Below are 19,832 nucleotides of genomic sequence, written 5' to 3'. Positions count from 1 at the left end.
GAGGATTGTAAGGTTTAAAGTTGCATCATTAAGGGGTGCCTGGGTGGCAGGGGCAGTTGAGCAACTGACTTCGGCTCAGGTCATGATCTCATGATTTGTGAGTTCAAGCCCCGCATTGGGCCCTGTGCTGGCAGCTCAGAGTCTGGAGCCTGCTTTAGATTCTGTGTCTCCCTCTCTCTGCCCCTCTCCTGCTCACGCTCTCTCTCTGCCTCTCAAAAATAAATAAACATTAAAAAAAATTTTTTTAAGTTGCATCATTAAAAAATGCACCTATAATCATTATCACTCAGGAAGTTCTGTGAGTTTTAGGAGCTCTCTGCCAGGATCTGAGGACAAAGACAAAGTATCTTTGTATGATACTATAGGAGATGTTACATAAATGCAGCTGAGTTGCATGAATATTTGCTAGAAATCAATACAGCAGAGAAATATGTGGAAAATTTCACTTAACTGCAGGCAGATTGTAACCTATAAAGTGTCTACACTGCCATAGGAGAGAATATCTTAATAGAATTTACATAAAAGATTTGGAAATACTCTTTTTTTTTTTGCTATACTTTACATTATTTCAGTATTTAGTAGAATATTGTATCCTATGATAGTTTGCATACTTTATTTATTTATTTGAGAGAGAGAGAGAGAGCGAGCGAATGAGCGAGCATGCACCTGTGGGAGGGGCAGAGAGAGAATCCCAAGCAGGATTCCAACCTGGGGCTTGATCTCATGAACTGTGAGATCATGACCTAAGCCGAAATCCAGAGTCAGATGCTTAACTGGCTGACCCATGCAGGTGCCCTGATAGTTTCCAGACTTTAGAACAATAGTAAAATATTAGAATAGCTTTTGAAAAATGAATATCAAAATCATTCAAAGCAAAACATGAGAAATGGTTAAAGGGAAAAGAAAGTTTGCTTAAATATTTAAGTTTCTGAATGTTTTAGAAGGAGGAAGGTGGTAAGTACTTGTTCTCTGACCCTAGCAAACGAATTTTAGCAAATTCATTCATATATGGGCAAAGATCTAAAAGCAAAAGGAAATTAGTTTAAATTATAACATCAGATATATATATAAAATAGGATTCTCATGGGTGTGAAGAACATCTTTTTCTGAACATCTGTTAAAGAAAAGATATGTGTGTGTGTGTGTGTGTGTGTGTGTGTATACATACACACACACACACACACACACATATATATATATATATATATATATATATATATATATATATAAAATCTTCTTTGGATGCCTTAGAAATTCATCGCCTGGAAGGCAAGACCAGATAATTTTCTGTTAGTATAAATAGAATATATAAGTATTTGTCATATATCTGACAACATTTACTAAAAGTATTCAATGAGTTGAGTTAATCAAGGAAGGCTTTTTCTTAAATTTTTTTTTTTACATTTATTAATTTTTTGAGAGACATAGACAGAGCACAAGTTGGGGAGGGGCAGAGAAAGAAGGAGACACAGAATACGAAGCAGGCTCCAGACTCTGAGCTGTCAGCACAGAGCCCGACGCGGGGCTCAAACTCACAAACCATGAGATCATGACCTGAGCCAAAGTTGGGATGCTTAACCGACTGAGCCACCCAGGCACCCTAGGAAAGGCTTTTTCTGAAGGGTGTAGGTCTTGATGTGGATGCCAAAACAATCGTGCAAAGGCTGGAAACATTTTTCATACCTAAACAGCAAGAATAAAGATACAGTAGTTGGAATTAGGTAAGTTTGGGTAGAAAGTAATATGTAGGAATATCTGGAAAGCAGCAACAGAGGAGGTTATAGAAACATGTGGCAGCTAGTTCATAGAGGGCCTTGGATAGTAGTCGCATTTGAATTTAATATATTTGAAAACCAGAACGTACTGTTCTCGAACAGGAAAGCGGCAGAGGAGAACTGATTAGGTTCGCCATAAAAAATTGCCAGTTTTGTAGTTAAAAAATGCTCAAATATCAGCAGTTACACGAAGTTCAATCTATTAGTTTAGGTATACTGTTCAAAGCTTTTCTGTGGAACAGTAAGCAGTTTCAGATCTTCTGTGTCCTTTTCTTCTTTCTGCCTACCTTGAACGCTCCCCCGACACAGTGCCTGTACTTCACCTTTTGCATGTGGGCACCCATGGAAAGTGGGTTACTTTCTGTCTTAGGGGAAGTAAACAAATAAAACGTAGCTAGTTGAAATGAGTAAACTATTTTAGACAATCAAAATGTTTTCTGGGGGTACTCTTTCCACAAAATAAGTGATGCATAGTTATTGGAAAATATTAAATCAAAAGACATCTGTAACTCATCTCTTCAAATCTGGCCTTCAGATTAATCATTTGCCTAAATTGATTTCCCTGATAATGCAAAGCTCTTGGGAATTAAAAATCTGATGGAAGGGGGGAGGAGATTTGAAAATGTATAGTCAAATTTCATTGTTCAGATTCTGTTTTACATCCCTAAAATTTATAAGCCAACTCTGAAGTCAGTAATTTGGGAATATTGGGAATTTTAAAATACTGTTTCATTGTAAACATACAGGATCACATAGTATTTATTATGAAAATATGCTTAAGAAGGAACAGCTTTCTGTTCAGTTCTTCATTTTGCAACATGGTTTTAAATTATTTGGGATTAGAGCAGTGATTCCAGGATAGTGGTCACCATTCTTATTTCTTACTCTGCTGATTTTTAAAAGTAGATCCTACTATATCTATTGGGTTTGGTAATCCCTCTTTTTTTTTTTCTAAGTCTGGTTAACATTGTTTATCATACTTTTTAGCTTAATATATTATGTATGTTTTTCTACAACAATATTTTAATGACTGTGTATTTTATATTTATATACTGTAGCTTAAGCAGTTGTCAATATTATGCATTTATTTATATCTAGTTTCTTGTTATTCTTAACATTGTTTTAAGATCTTTATACACATATATGATTATTTACTGAGAACAGCTTCCTAGAAAGTTGAATTGCTGAGCCAGGGGATACTTAAATTTTTAAGGCAAATTGCCTTGCAGAATGCTGTACCAATTTATATTCCCACTAACAATGTATGTAATTGCCTGATTCATAACCTTTGGGCAATATTGAAAATTGCCTTTTTAAAAGGTAATTGCTAGTTTAGTAAGTGAAAATAAGTGTTTTGTGCTTATTTTAATCTGCATTTATTTGATGGTGAGTTGAACAGTTTTGCTTGTCCCTTCCTTTTTGCATTTCCTTTGTTAGAATTTTTTCTGGTAATGTTTCTTTTTATTGAAAAAATATGCAGTCCATATATTCCATGTCTTTCTACTTGCTGAAAAGGTAAATTATTATTCCTGATTAGTTTTTCAATTTGTAGTTTACTACTTAAAGATGTGGTGAGATAGGTCTCCAAAGTTAAATGCTTTCTCAACATCAGCCTGTAGGGGTCTCTCTAAACCAAATATTTGGAAATTAAACTGATTTTAATAAATTTAAATTTGTCTCTGATACAGGGACAGTCTCGGCGAGTTCAAGTGGAAGTGAAGTCTGTGCAGGAATCTGGGACTTTACCACTGATGGAAGAATGTATATTGTCTGTTGGCATTGGATGTGTAAAAGTTAGAACACTCAGATCCCCCAAGACTCTTGAGACCTTTCATGTAAGTTTCTGTCTCTGTGCCAGTTATATTCTTGGTGAAAGACCCAATGAGATAAGAGAGTGTTTTGGACCTTGCCAGAAAACTGCCTTCCATGAACACTTCTTTCAGTTTTTAAATTTTTTTTTTTTTTCAACGTTTATTTATTTTTGGGACAGAGAGAGACAGAGCATGAACGGGGGAGGGGCAGAGAGAGAGGGAGACACAGAATCGGAAACAGGCTCCAGGCTCTGAGCCATCAGCCCAGAGCCTGACGTGGGGCTCGAACTCACGGACCGCGAGATCGTGACCTGGCTGAAGTCGGACGCTTAACCGACTGCGCCACCCAGGCTCCCCACTTCTTTCAGTTTTTAATTTGATGTCTTTGTTTGTTTGTTTGTTACTGTATTACTTTTGCATGAAATCAGTGCACCTGAACCAGACTGTGGTTTTGCCCTGGTACGTGGCAAACTGAGGGTTAAGACATCTCAGCCTCCAGAAATTCCTCAGTTGCCTACTAGTGATTAACTTCCCCCATCACCCACCCTTCTACAGAAACCCCCTACTGGCTTGTAAAGACTCTTTGCCAGCAGGTGTTTGATTTCTCCTGGGGAGTGGGACTATAAACCCAGCAGGGAGAGTATTGTACTGGTTCCTGAAAAGGTCAAATGAGCATTCTTCACTTTCCTATGAGAAGCTTAAGGTTTTACTCCCAACTTCCTGAAAACTATAAAGCAAAGAGTGAGGGTGAACATAGGTGGGAGATGAAACAATATTTTCATTAAATTAGAAAATATAAAGTCTGGCAAAAGATTCTGGCTGTTGAGCATAGCCTGATTCTTGAAAAAATAATTGTTTTAGTTATGTGTAATATATTTTTTCTTTTAGGAGGAAGAGGAGGACATGGACAGCTACCAGGTAAGGAAGCGCCTGTTAGCTTCATCAAATGAGCTTGATTAAAGTACTGAAGTACACATTCCTGAGTCTTGCTATACTGTTATTTAATAATTACACAATTAATTTTGATTCAAATATTGCTTTTCTCAAATTAAAACAGAGTTTTGTAGGGGCGCCTGGGTGGCGCAGTCGGTTAAGCGTCCGACTTCAGCCAGGTCACAATCTCGCGGTCCGTGAGTTCGAGCCCGGTGTCAGGCTCTGGGCTGATGGCTCAGAGCCTGGAGCCTGTTTCCGATTCTGTGTCTCCCTCTCTCTCTGCCCCTCCCCCGTTCATGCTCTGTCTCTCTCTGTCCCAAAAATAAAAAAAAAACAAAAAAAAACAAAAACAAAAACAGAGTTTTGTAGTCTTATGTGTAAGAAATCATTTGTGACTTTCATCATTTTCCAAACTTAGAGCTCCCCATCCAAGTTTCCTACAGATCCATTTCTCCAGATCCTTTTCCTTGCACTCCCTCTCTCCTTGAGTGGAGTCACCCCTCCTCTTCCCTGTAAGAGCTATCTCATACTGAGCTTCAGTCAAGCCACACTGCTTAGGTATTTTCCATCTTTTAAACCAGGTCTGCCTTCCCCACTTACAAGAGTCACACAGGTTTGGTTTTGCCCCCTCCACCCTTCCTAATCTCCTGCAAGATTTTGTTTATGTCTGTCCAGTTCTATCATGTTAGTCTTGCTAGTCATTGTTTAGGACTGTCAGAGCTCTTTGGATCCTGATTATGTCATCCAGTGTAGTCACTCTCCTGGTTTTGCATCATTCTAATTTGATAAAAATGTCTGCCTTCCTATAAGTGACTGATAAAAATATTGTATCAGATAGGGTTAAATACAGAGTCCTATGGCACAACAATAGAGACTTCTTTTAAGCTGACATTATTCCATTAATCACTGTTCTTTGGATGTGATATTTCAGTCATTTATGATTTCATTCAAGTAGATTCATTGCACATTTCTCCATCTTGTCCACAAGAATGTCATGAGCTATTTGGTTAAGTGCCTTAGTGAAATCCAGATACACACTGTATCTTCAGCATTCCACTGATCTACCCAGTCTTGTTAACTTTATTACAAAAGGAAATGAGGCAAGATTGGTATACAGTCAGGTGTTGAATGGTAGAGTTCTTAGTCTGTTGATAATGCCCTCTCCCCCTCCAAACTGCCCCTACACACAAGAAACAAGGGAGAAAAACATTACATGTTGTTTGTAGAGACTAGTGAAACAAGTTGAAGGCTGAAACAAGTTAAGAGATTTGAGGAATTCTTATGATGGTTCCCAGGGATATAAATTTTAAGATTGTTGAGTAATATTTGTGATTTTTTTTAATTTACTTATTATTTTTAGTAGGATCTGTATTCAGTTTGGGGCTTGAACTTACAGCCCCGAGATCAAGAGTCACATGAGCCAGCCAGGCACCCCAGTATTTGTGATTTTTATCCAGCAAAGGGACATTGTAGATCTTAGTTGTAAGGCTTGCCCCTTGAACCAATAGAAATAAAACTGGTTCTAGGTATCAGAGAATGTCTTTTCAGAAGCTGTCTTGTTCTAGAACAACAATTCTTTGATTTCTGGAACTTTCTGTTCCAAATAATGATTAGTGTCAACTAGTAGTGGGGACAAAGATATTGATGTGTGATACTTTACAGTTTTGAAGACTTAGAGTAAGGTAGATGGAGCATTGGTTTCAAGTATTTTGTCTTGCCGTTATATTTGCCATAATTTCCCTCGTTTTCTTCCAGGATCGGGATTTAGAGAGACTGCGTAGAAAATGGCTAAATGCATTAACAAAACGTCAGGAGTACTTAGATCAACAACTGCAAAAGCTTGTCAGTAAACATGGTAGGAAAAGCAAATTGAATATTTACCCCCCCCAGTCTGTGCATAATTAATCTCTATTTGCAGCCACATAAATTAGAAGTAGATGAACACATCAATAATGGGGATGGCAAGAGCATAGGAATGTTTCTTATTTATGTCCTGTCCTTTCAGAATAACATTTATTTAACTGTAATAATATCTTTCTATAGGTTTCCCCTTACCCGCAACAAAGAGAGAAAATATAGTATGTAAACATTGTCCTTCAAAAATAAATTAAGGAGGGTGCTAACATTTTTGATTTCTTATCCAAAAGTACTTGAATCCTTCAACTCTGGAAGAAATTATTCATGTGCTGGTGGTCCATGTTGGCTTTCCAAAGATGGCCTTTCTGTAAGAGTACAGCCATGCTCTTACAGTTCACTTTTTATCATGATTGTTTTTTAAATCACTAATTAGGGAAGTAATAAGTTTTTGGTGAACCCTCATCAACCAGTGACTGAAATGCAGGCAAATCCTGTGGATACGCTGGACGGAAGTGTAAATATCAAGTAAGAAATCTGTGTGAGAAATCTGTATTTCATCCTTATTCCTGATGTTCTAGATAAAACAGAGGATGATGCCGACCGTGAAGCTCAACTTCTAGAGATGAGACTGACCTTGACCGAGGAGCGGAATGCAGTAATGGTCCCCTCTGCCGGCAGTGGCATTCCAGGGGCCCCAGCAGAATGGTATGAATGCCATCACATGTGTTCTGATGTTCCAGGTGTTCCCTGAGCTGCCTGCTTTCTGTATGAATTTTGCCTGTGTTTCAATTAATGGAAGACTCATCCTAGCACAGGGGAAAAGAATTAGAGGAAGTGTTAAATTATTTTCATGAATTGGAATAACTATGGCCTAAAACCGTGTTTTATTAAATAATATTGTTATTGGCCCAAGTAATTAAGATTTCTGAGAATCTAAATCAATATTTAATACCAGTGCACTTAGCATTAAAAAAAAGTTAATATGTTAATTACTTGGGTCATTCCCTTAAAAGACCATTCGGTCATAATAAAATTGCATCTCCAGGAGTTTTGGGTTTTGGGGCTGGCTTAAACTGTACTGTCAGCAAATGTTCTGTGCCACTTTATCGAAATTAAAAATAGTAAATTAAGCCATATGAGGCCCTTCGGTATGTAATTTTATAAAAAAGTAACTTTAAACAAGTGAGCTGTATTATAAACAGGTAGAGGTATCTTAGAAGACTGAATTCTAGTATCAGAGCATATGATAATTATACATGAGAGCACCAGTGAAAAGCAACAGCAGTTACAGGTCAGTTTAGGGGCATCTCTGATGTGAAATTATAACAAAAACACAATACCCACAGTTATTATTGGCTTCATCTGTACTATTCTCAGTGTGGATTAATGCTGTGACTCAAGGTACATGCTGCTCAGAAAGTCTGCTTTATTTGAGATGCTCTTTGTTCATTATGTTTTAGGACCCCAGTTCCTGGGATGGAAACACACATTCCTGTTATATTCCTTGACTTAAATGGTAAGTTAGGAGGTGCTTTCTGAAGGCTTACCTCTGACAAATTAGTGTCCAAGTAACACCTGGATTCTAACGAAGTTTGCAGTTAGGCAGTTCTTTGAGCCTAAGGTTAGGGTCTATATTATGTATGCTGAGGGACACTGATACTTGACAAAGAATGACTTTTCTGTAAGAATAATATTTTTTGTAGCAGTGATAGGTATGTTTCATCATGGTGCGTTCTCACATTTCAATCTATAATCTATACAGTTGTGCGTATGCTTTGTTCTCATCATCAGGTTAGGGTGTAGTGGTAGTATTTTCTTGCACTTAAAATAATTTTTTCTTTAATTCCTAGGAAAAGACTTCTGTCTGGAAAGAGATCCTCATGTAGCATGCTTCTTTTATCTGGTGTTTTCTTAGAACTATCTAATAAATTTCTTAGTTTTTCTGTGAGTTCTTATGCCCTTCATTCCTGCATTGCTTAGTTATGAGGACCTGTCAGTTTTTCCTTTCTTTTTTTCTCCTTCATGTAAAATGTTTTGGATGTGGCTACATTTTACCTATACTCTGCCCAGGGAAGGAAAATAAAAATGAAAAGGTAGATTAAAGAGCTAAAAATAAGTTAAAAGTCAGCAGTTACATTCCTAAATATCTGCAGGAAAACCATGTGTTAAAATTAACTATCCTAAATAGACAAGCTTAGATGTCCTCAGTGTGTTTCTTCCACCTAGCTGAAAGTGAGTTATAATATCTGAGGTATTTAGCATTTTGTACTACTTAACTTATTTAGATATATGGAAAATTATTATATGCACACAGAGTTAGTAAATAATATTTAGCCATTTCTACTGTCTGTCTACCTGATGGGGTTTCAGTGTTTTGCCACAGCACTCTATCCTGTCTTGTTCTCTTGAGCCTTGCATGCTGAGGGTTACTCCAGCCTATTTTTATGTTAGATTCCTAGATAGGTGAGGTGCTCTTGTGTGTGCTTGTGTGTGCATGTGGAGGAGGGTAAGAGTGGAAAAGAATAAGCTTATAGAAGACCTGTTTGTATGGATATTCCAAGACATGGTCAAGAGCTTGTTCAGCCTTTTGCCCATTCTTGATCCACACAAGCCCACATACTAGAAAAGATACTTTTGGTGCCTGCTCACAGCTTAAAATGGATAGGGTGTTGGAAGGTCCAGGCTTAGAACTAAATAACTAAAGGGTCAGGGGGCAACCCTCCAAGTTTCCGGCTCATGTAGCCAATTGATTCTTTTGTTGAACTCAACTGTCAGATAATTGGAATCACTCTCACTTCTCATTTTTCAGTGCACTAAAAAATAGAGAATTTCGGTTATAATCCTATCATTAACATTTATGGGCTGACCTTGAATAACCTCTTGGATATCTTGGCTTCATTTTCCTTCCATGTAAAATAAAGCATAAAGGTAAGAGATTGGATAAGATAATTTCTTGAGAGTCTATCCATCTCTAAGAACTGTTTAATGGTCCTCTTCCATGTCATGTAAGATTTTAGAGCCAAAAGCAAATGAAATTTGAGGCAGTAGAATTTTAATACCAAGCACATTGAAATTTAGCTGGTAAGGGTTATCCCTTAAAATGATCTCTGTATTTAATGGAACTTCTTTGCTTTTAGCTGATGATTTCAGCTCCCAGGATAATCTTGATGACCCAGAAGCTGGTGGATGGGATGCTACCCTCACTGGAGAAGAAGAGGATGAGTTCTTTGAACTGCAGATTGTAAAACAGCATGATGGAGAGGTAAACAAAGCATAACTAGGGAAAATCAGATGAAAAGTAGTTTCTTTAACCTTTCCTTGAGTCTTTTTAAACAATCAGCAATGTAATCACTTTAATGCTTACATTTGTCAAGATGCATAAATGAAAACCTTTCATTACGACTTCCAGAAAGATTGGAACCGCTTCCAGAAGGAGTAGATGGTCAAATTACATCCATTTGCCATTTATTTCCCCTCCTGGTAAAGGATCTCTCTCTGTTAGTATTCATAGTTCAGGTCAGCTTTGGTCCATCATAAACCGACATGATGTTTGGGATTTGCTTTGAAATTCTTTACTAAAGACTTTTTTTTTAAAGTTGATTTATTTTGAGAGAGAGAGACAGAGAGAGAGAGAGAGAGAGAGAGAGAGAGAGAGAGAAAGCATGAAAAGGGAGGGGCAGAGAGAGAGAGAGAGAGAGACAATCTCAAGCTCTGTGCTGTCAGTGCAGAGCCTGATGCAGGGCTCGAACCCACCAACTGTGAGATCATAACCTCACCAATTGTGAGATCATAACCTGAGCCAAGATCAAGAGTCAGTCGCTTAACCGACTGAGCCACCCAGGTGGCCCTGTGGTAAAGGCTTTTTAAAGAGGAGAAAAAAGATGAAGTCAGTGTGGCAAAATCTAGATAATGTTTGAATCCGGGTGATGGGTATATAGTGGGAGCTTATTTTCTAATTTTGAGTATATCGGAAAAACAATAAAATAGTTTAAACAAGGAAAGCTGATGTGATGCTTAGGGCACATTATCACTTAGTGGTATTCCTAAGATGCAAAACTTTAATAGCAGGGAAAAAGACAACAAACCCAACTGTGATACATTCTGTACAATTCTGTACATTCTGTACATTCTTTAATAAGTCAGTGTCATGAGCAACAAAGAAAGGGTGGGGAACCATTCCAGATTGACATGGACTAAAGGGACATGACCTCTAAATGCAGTTAGTGATCCTGGATTGGAACAGCTGAAAGATTTGAATGTAGACTATGTATTATATAATAGTATTTTATTGATGTTAAATTTCCTGAATATAGTTATCCTATGGTTAAGTCAGAGGATGTACCTGCTGTTAGAAGATACTTGTTAATGTATGTAGGCATGTAGAGTTACAAGTTTGTAACTTCCTCTAAAGTAGTGCAGCAAAAAAATAATACTGCGTGTATATGTGTTGCGAGGAAGAGAAAGGAAAAGTGGCAAAATATTAACAGCTGATGATTGTAGATGGAAGATACACAGGAGTTCATTGTCCTGAGCAGCTGATGATTCTAGATGGAAGATATTCAGGAGTTCATTGTCCTGAATTTGCACTTTATGTTTGAGCATTTTTCAAAATAAAAACATTTTAAAAGCCAGCCAGCCAGGAACATCATGCTCTGTTCTTCCCAGACTAGGGTGATGGAGACCATATCTTCCTATCCCATAGCTTTTCAGGGAGGTTCTAGTACATCTGCACTCATGACCAGCCTGTAGGACTGTAGCCAAGTCAAGATGTTTCCTCGTGAGGTTGTTTTTTTTTTGTTGTTTGTTTTGTTTTGTTTTTCCAGGAGGAGAGGGAAAAGTATGTTCTTTCTGTCTCTGCAGGTGAGAGCAGAAGCCTCTTGGGACTCTGCAGTGCACAGCTGTCCTCAGCTCAGTAAAGGCACCCCTGCGGATGAGCGAGTGTATCTGATTGTGCGGGTGACAGTCCAGCTCAGCCATCCAGCTGACATGCAGTTAGTGTTACGGAAACGAATTTGTGTCAATGTTCATGGCCGGCAGGTGAGTCATTAATCCTCGTTGAAGAAATGACTTTAATCACAGGTCTGACGTTGAGGGCAGGGCCAGGGAATGATTGTTCTGGCCTCTCATCTAAGCAGACTCTATGAAGCATTTTCTCTTCAGCGTGCCTGTTACTGTCTTGTAACTGTGCCTGCTTCGTTCTGGCACATTCCATCCCGACTTCTCCAAGACAACATTAAGTTGTTACAATCAGTCTTCCTTATTACATAGTCACAAATTAATGCCATTCTTTTCGCTGCCACAGAGCCCAGTCAAGGTGAAGTTCACTGTATTGTTTTTTGACTTTTCGTTTGGGTCACGCAAGATGTGAAGGTTCTCTGTAGGTTTGCTGTTGTTTGGACATCTTACCCTCCGCTTTGCATCTCTTTCTTCCCTTTCAGTCATCTCTGCTAATTCACTGATTCACATATTTAGAGAGTGTACTCTGTCAAGCTTTGGGTAACAGGATAAGTTAGAAGTAGTCTGCATCTTGGAATAGCTAGTGTCCGTTGGTGTATGTAGACATATATGAACAGGTGATCTGTCTCTGTTGGGTTAGTGCTGTAATGCCGGTGCTCCCTGAGTGCTGGAAGGCTGCAGGCCAAGGGATGGAGAATTCACACCAAGGGAGTCAGAGCAGGTGTCAGAGAGGGGGGTAGCATGCGAGCCACTCCTTTACAGACAGGGGAGTTTGGCAGGCAGAGGAGGAATTGACTCTTCTGTGGAGAGGAGATAACACATGTGCAGGGGTAGTGAGGAGGGACAGGGCATGGAGGGCTCAGACCATGAGAAGCAGAGTGTTGACAGGTGTGCTGGGGGGGGGGGGGGGGGCAGGTCCGTGGCCGGCCACGCAGTTGCAGCTGGATCAGGAAGGACCTTGTGCCATGTGACTGGGGTTAGTAGAAAACTTCTAGGTAAGGGTATAAACTGTTTCTTTCATTGGCTTTGCAAATATAGGACTTGGGAGGCTCATTCTGGAGATTCTTTTAACTGTGCTCATTTTTTTTTTTTTTTTTTGAGGCCTTCTCAGTACACTGACTAAAACCAGGACATATGAAAAGAAATCTTTTCATTTAAAAGAGCACAGTCATGGTTGACAGAGTCCTAGATGTAATCTCCACCCCTAAAAATTAATCTTTAGTTCTAAATGTCACACTGATATCAATCTTTGAAATGAAGACTGGCGGTAATGCTGTTAAAATTGCAGCTCTTTAGCTTGGCAATCCAGCATCAATAAAATCCAGGTCATCGGGTTAGCTAGACGTATATGGTGTGGCTCCCGTTCACTCTTCTCCATCTCTCTTTTCTCGGAAGTCTTTAAGGGATTGAAAAAGACGTGTTGCTCTTGAGCGTTTTGAAGAGCGATTTGCCATGCCTGAGCTAGAGATTCTGGTTGCCAGGCACTGAGACTGCCCTGGGACAACCACCAGCCCCACAGAATCCTTAACAGAAAGGGTGCATCATGGCATCACTGAACTCCTTCTGGGGTGTGTGTGTGTGTGTGTGTGTGTGTGTGTGTGTGTGTGTGTGTTTCTCTAGTTTGTTTTTATTTTTTATTTTTTATTATAGCGACAAGAAGTTGCCACATTTTTTCCCTGGTTGAAATGACTTGACATTATCAAATTGATGCTGAATGATGTAATAGTGTTTTAGGGCATGCCAGTTTCCCTCCTGATTTCAGATACTTCATTCCCAAAATTTGCTTCTTTATACAAGAACAGGGACTTCCTTATGACGCTAATGTGTGCAAATCAGCTTCAGTAGTTCCATACAGAAGGAAAGCAAAAAGTAGGTAACAACAGCACCCACACCTTCCCTCCCCACCTGTTAAAAAGAAAACAAACCTACAGCTGAGCTCTGACCAGTGTAATTGGCAGTGGCTCAGCATTGCAAGGCTGAAGTGGGTAGAATGAAGGGCTGAAATCAGTGGTCTGTTTGCATTCTAAAACTACAGTTTTTATTTTATTTTTTAATTTTTATTTTTTAATTTTTATTCTTATTTTTTTCTTCATGCTTATTTATTTATTTTGTGAGAGACAGAGAGAGAGAGAGCAAACAGGGGAGAGGCAGAGAGAGAGAGAGGGAGAGAGAGAATCCGAAGCAGGCTCCATGGTGTCAGCACAGAGCCTGCTTTAGGGATCGAACCCACAGACTGGGAGATCATGACCTGAGCCGAAATCAAGAGAGGCTTAACTGAGCTACCCAGGTGCCCCATAAAAGTTACAGTCTTTTAAAAAGTTAACTATAGATCACTGAAGAGGAGAGAAATTATTATTAAGGAGGTTTGTGAAAATATGTACTTCTAGGACCAAACAGCTGGATTTTTCTATTTTTTTTCGGAGGTTCTCACATATTTCCTGCTTCCCTTTTGAATGAGGGAAAAAGTTGGGCATCAGTTTAATATTCTCTCTTCTTCTTATCTTGATTCACCAATTGTATTCTGCCCTCATCCCTGCTCTCTTCAACCTCTACAGGATGTTCAGTCTTAGCAGCATCTTCAAATGAGTCATCTATGCATTAATTCAACAGTTCAATTCTTAACTGTGCAAAGAGCACAGTCAGCATAAACAATGACCATGCACTCTTAAATCATTCTTCATAACGATCCTGCTTTGGTCAAGAATTTAATGCCTGAACTTGTCAATATTCATGCTGCAAGATGTCCATTGTACTGGAAAAAAAAAAAAAGTATAAGAGTACCAGTCCTTGCTTACATCTCAGAAGGTCACTTTATTGTGTTGAAGTCAACAGTCTTTTTTTTCTGTAGCCTTTAAGCAGAGCTGAACCAGATGCCCAGTGTCTGTTTCCAGAGTTTTGGGTTTATACTCTTCATATAATGGGTCTAGCACCTGTCACGTGGCAAGAATCTAATAAATTGGTTTTGTGCACTAAAATGAAGTTGAGGAGTCTCTAATTAGTGATTTGGATTTCAGCTTGCTTATGTTGGAAATATACTCTGTTTCTTTTTGTTAGAATGAATGCAGTATCCCTTATGCTTTGTTAATGAACACTCAGTTTTTGAGGTAGGAAACCATATCTTTCTGTTTTGTTTTTCTCTAGGGTTTTGCTCAGAGTCTCCTAAAAAAGATGTCACATCGAAGTTCTATTCCTGGCTGTGGAGTGACTTTTGAGATTGTCTCCAATATTCCAGAGGTGAAGGATTGTACAAAATTTGAGTTTACTAAAAATAAACATGTAAAAAGAGCTACGTCCCTGAAAAGTCACCTACCCAAGAAATACATAGTCCATGAAAATGTGTGTTTAGGCAAATGCTGTAGGTTTGTAGAGGAATTTTCTAATCTTAATGTGATTCATAGTAAAATGTACTTGTGGCTTCAAAGGTTCTGGTTTTAGTATTTTGTTGGAGAAGAACTTTCTTTTGAAAAGCAAATCAATACTCCTAGAAGACAGCACTCCTTTTCATTTCTAGTAGACATAAGGTAACAATATTGTAACCCTCAAAGGGAAGCAACATAGCTCAAAATAGAGATTCAAGCTTTGGAGATTCATTTTGGAATCACACAGAAATCTTACTTTCATCACCTCTCAGTGAGGTGCACTTAGTGAGTTACTTTGAGCCTCAATTTTTTCATTTATCAAATTGGGTTAGTGATACCTCTGTACAGGGTTGTTTTTTAAGGACGTTGTACACACACACACAGCAGTAAATTGTAATTGCCATTATTATAGATCCTATTATTATTTTCCTCTCCTTATTTCCCTTTCTGAACTGAGAGAGCCATAGGAATCAAACAAATGGAGTTTCAAATACCCCCGGACAGAAGCTTGCTGGACGATGTAGTTTTCATTTGCTTCCTAATATTTAATCCCAGATTTATTCACCTGGTCTTCGACACAGCTGGCAATGGAGGCCTTCCTTACAGGGGTAGGAAGACATGACGGTTCTTAGAAAAGGACTCTGCAAAAGGGAAATCAGAGCGGTCCCGTCTGTCACGCTCACCATCCAGAATCGAGGAGTGAGGAGGTGCAGATTATACTTTCCTAGGGAGTGAAGAATGGGAGAGTGCGCTGGGAGTGGACACACCCTACTAACCACACGGTCCACATCAGCACCCTATGCTTCATTTTCGAGTGCTGGAAGTTGTTGATTCTGTTGAGTGACAAAATGTATTCTAAGCAGTGAGTTTTTGGAAGGGTGAAAAGATTATATAGTGCTTAGGCTCTGCTTTAGATTTCTTATACCGCAGGAAGTCTTGTACTGGATCTCCAAAGTGTTAGACTTACATAGTAAGTATTAGCTGTTTAACTGTTTAATTTGGAGCCTGCTGCACATTTTAAAAATAAGTCTGTTTTGGGGCACCTGGGTGGCGCAGTCGGTTAAGCGTCTGACTTCGGCCAGGTCACGATCTCGCGGTCTGTGGGTTCGAGCCCCGCGTCAGGCTCTGGGCTGATGGCTCAGAGCCTGGAGCCTGCTTCCGATTCTGTGTCTCCCTCTCTCTCTGCCCCTCCCCCGTTCATGCTCTGTCTCTCTCTGTCCCAAAAATAAATAAACGTTGGAAAAAAAAAAAAAAATAAGTCTGTTTTCAGAGTTAGACTAGCTGCAAAATCTTGGGTCTGTAGTCGATTACTCTTTGTATACTTATATGCTCAGCAAGAGATGCAGTGTTTATTCTCTGTGTCTGAATGTTTTATGTCTTTCTGGTTGTTTCATACTTTAACTCTATACATGGTTTGAATGCAGTTGAGAAACAATGACTGCTGTAGTGAACTCTCTTCCATTTTTCCATTTCTCTCATTTTCCTTCCCCTCCTGTCTCATCCCCTCCCAACTGTAGGTTCCTTATCCTCTTTAAAGGTGCTTTTATTCCCTGAGTGATACAGTTTTCAAAGGGAAGAAATGCAGGGGGATCCATTGAGAGAGAAGCATATGACCTCATGTGGTTGGGCTGCTTGTTAATAATTATCTAAACATCTAAGTTGGCAAGTGTTATTTTCACATTATCAAATCCTGATGATAAAGAAAAAGGAACAGCGAGACTTAAAACTTAACAGGAAAAGGACTACACTTAGTTTATTTTTTATTTAGAAACAAAAAGATTCCTCAAGGAGCTAGGTTTCATCATGAAAAATCCTTGAAAAGTTCTCTGTGTTCCCTGTTACAGCAGCTATGAGAGCTTGGTGGCAAAAGAACTGATGGTAGGCCAGAGAATAGGAAATGGTTTCAACTGTCTACCCCAGGACCCAGTAATTCCACCTCTAGGTGCTTACTCAAGAGAAGTGACCATGTGTGTCATAGAGATGTGTATAGGAATGCTCATAGCAGCTGAATCCAGAGGAACCCAAAACTGGAAACAATCCAAACATCCATTAGCGGATGAATGGATAAGCAAATTGTGGTATATCCATAGTGTGGACTATCACTTAGCTACACAAAGAAATGAACTTCTTCAATGAATCCAGAATCGTTATGCTGAATGTAAGAAGCCAGACACAAGAAAGGATGATTCCATTTATGTGAAATTCTAAAACCGGTGAAACTAATCTGTGGTGAAAGAAATTACCTTGCCTTGGGGGGAAGGGTAGGCCGTAAGTGAACTTTCTGAAGTAATGGAAATGTTTTGTATCTTGATAGGGACATGGGTAACATGAGTGTATCTGTTTCTATAAAACTCAAGTTTCCCTTTTCTTATAAAATCAGGATAATGCCTGTTACCTTCAGACACCAAGAAGTATTGTGTGTTGAGAGGTAAAAGGACTACTTTGTCAGGAGTATCAGGGGACCTAAGTTCTAATCTTGACTCTCTTGCCAATTACGTGGCCTTCATCTTTCCTCATCCATGAAATGAGGATGATTGCTTCTTTTCAGAGTTATTAAAAGGCTCAAATGAATCCTATAGTGGTAGGAGACAGAAGTTTTGTGAAGTTAAGCCATCTTCCAGATTCTTCCACATTTTATCTGTTCTTAAAGCTTATTTAAATTTTAAAAAATATTTTTGACGTTAGAATGTGTTTAATAATTGATATCTTAAAATTAATTGGCAGAATTTTTTCTTTTCTCCTTAGTGGTATATAAAATAATGTTTTTCTTTTCCTTAAAGTTGATGGCATCTAAAGATGCAGTGGCATATGGATATATATTTTGTGGGTTTTGACATTATTCTGACAAATTCGCAAGTAAATAAAGTATCAGATTTTCTCTGAATAGAGTAATTTGTTAGGAGCCAAGCTTGCTTGACATGATTAAATACATTAACAACGTCCCTCCCTGACTTGTGAACATCTTGTTTATCTGCACGGGCTGCCCATGTCAGAGGAGCAGGGATGGGCTCTTGGCAAGAGCACAGCAAGTGAGAATTTCCCAGGATACTTTTCTTCTTGGTGGGTGCAATGCTGCCTTTGGCCTGTCTCACTCCAGAGTTGAGGACCGAGACCAGTTTTAAAAGCTGCTACTTCTTGGACGTGTAGTCCGTGGTCTGCTGCTTAGGGAACGGGTGGAAAGCCAACCTTCCTTTGCATTCTTCTTCTCCATACCTGTGTCTGCCTCCTACTGGAGTTATTTGGACCCGACCCCTGTCCTGCTGTCACCCCAGCTTCTTGTTCCTCTCTCTTGCCTCTCATGATGTATTTCTGAAGTATTGTGGTGGTGGTATATTTCCAGCTATTTCCACCAAATCCTTTGTAACCAGTAACATTTCTGTTTGCAACAGAAACATAGCAGAGAACAATTTTATTGAGAATGTGCTGTGTTTCAGTGGCACTGTGTTAACCTTTCAGGTTAACCTAACCACCAATTCATACCGTAATTTCTGTGGGGAAATGCATTTTGAGTTCTGAAAGCTGGCAGTAAAGTGGAGTTTTGGAATATGTCCCATTTAGTTCAGTACTCTGTGTGTGTGTGTACTTGTATAGATGAAGAAGCTTTTATGTTTTCTTCTACCAAGTACTTAATTTTAATACACAACTTTCTGTTCTCCAGGATGCCCAGGGAGTAGAGGAACGAGAAACATTAGCAAGAATGGCAGCTAATGTTGAAAACACCGCTTCTGCTGACTCAGAGGCTTATATTGAAAAATACCTCAGAAGTGTGCTGGCTGTGGAGAACCTTCTCACTTTGGATCGTCTTCGCCAGGTTAGCCAACAGAGCTGGTAGCAGTGGTGCTGACCCAGCCTGATTCTCTTTGCCTCTCTACAATTCACAGGATTGTTACATCCAAACCTTTGAAGCATCTGTTTAAGTGGGGCATATTAATTTAGATTCAACTTATCAGTTAAGTCTTGGAACATACAAAAGCTATACTGGGAAGTTACTTTTCCCAGTACACTAAATGGTGTCTAGTTGCCTTGAGTTAATGGGAGAAAATATTTAACTCTCTCTGGCTGAAGAATTATTTTAAAAACTCTTTGGTAATGGACAAGAATGTTGTGGAAGAAATACGTAGGTATGAGGCAGAATGGACCCTTCTTTGCTTAGCTGGATATGTCAGCCACAGCCTTAGAGTGGTTCTCTAGAAGGGATAATAGAGATGCCAGCAGTAAACCTAATCCTTAGTGGAACCTTAAACCTCATTTTACATAGCAATATCGAGACTTTTATTATTTCTAACCAAAGATCCTAATGAAAAATAAAAGTGAATGATCTAATTTTCATGATCTTTCTCCTGGAACTAACTTCTGGCCAGCTTCAAGGGGGCCATCAAGAGATAAAAGAGTGATCTAAGTAACCAACAGCTATATAATTAACTTTGAATATTCCACAGTGATTGGAATTGGGTCATTCCACCATGTGAAGTAACAGCCATTATTTAAAGAACGAGGAACGTGTGTGTAGAGATAGTAGCTCAAAGACTGCTTTACATGCCATTGCTTTGGAGGTCTGTCTCAGATACGTGTTTTTCCTGTGTATATTTTCTGACAGGAAGTTACAGTGAAGGAACAGTTGACAGGAAAGGGGAAACTGAGTAGGAGGAGTATTAGCTCTCCAAATGTGAACAGAGTGAGTACATGGACTCCCCATTTGGTGCTCTACCTGGGCTCTCCTTCCCTTTTCTTCTTTGCTTAGATAACTCTTCTCCATCCTTGTAACTCTCATTTCGGGTATCATTTCCTTCTCTGAACTGATGTAGCGACTGTGCTACTGTGCTAGCCAGTGTGGTAAGGAAAGTATCCATTAAAGTATGTTTCTAATGTCTCTCCTTTATTTTTGTATGAGCAGTGCCTAGCACAGTGACTGGGTGTTCAGTGAGTGTGTGTTGAACTAAAGCAAAACTAGCCAAGTGCCTTGTGTAAGTCATTTAAATTTTCTGGGCCTAACTTCATTACTTTTAAATTGGGGAGAAGTCTGGACTCGGTTTACAAACTCAGTTGCTGAAAGGCCATCCAGGGTAGCATAAATGAGTAAAATAAGTTAGGTTTGTTTCATAACAGTGTCTTAAGTTTATTGTTGTTTTTTGAAGCATAGA

General features: G+C 39.1%; 1 protein-coding gene across 1 annotated transcript in view; it reads left to right on the top strand.

Moving 5' to 3' along the window:
• KIF13B (kinesin family member 13B) overlaps positions 1 to 19,832 on the top strand; it is a 204,537-nt gene that overhangs the window by 134,402 nt on the left and 50,303 nt on the right. The window contains 10 exon segments of the mRNA XM_030312696.1: positions 3,464 to 3,610; positions 4,475 to 4,504; positions 6,275 to 6,374; positions 6,955 to 7,081; positions 7,837 to 7,892; positions 9,514 to 9,638; positions 11,237 to 11,413; positions 14,474 to 14,566; positions 18,350 to 18,502; positions 19,289 to 19,366. Coding sequence (XP_030168556.1) covers positions 3,464 to 3,610; positions 4,475 to 4,504; positions 6,275 to 6,374; positions 6,955 to 7,081; positions 7,837 to 7,892; positions 9,514 to 9,638; positions 11,237 to 11,413; positions 14,474 to 14,566; positions 18,350 to 18,502; positions 19,289 to 19,366 — 1,086 coding nt within the window.

Source organism: Lynx canadensis, chromosome B1, assembly GCF_007474595.2.
Source record: "Lynx canadensis isolate LIC74 chromosome B1, mLynCan4.pri.v2, whole genome shotgun sequence".
Taxonomy (NCBI): domain Eukaryota; kingdom Metazoa; phylum Chordata; class Mammalia; order Carnivora; family Felidae; genus Lynx; species Lynx canadensis.
Note: the sequence above shows the minus strand (reverse complement) of the source record. Positions and strands in the feature narration are given on the sequence as shown.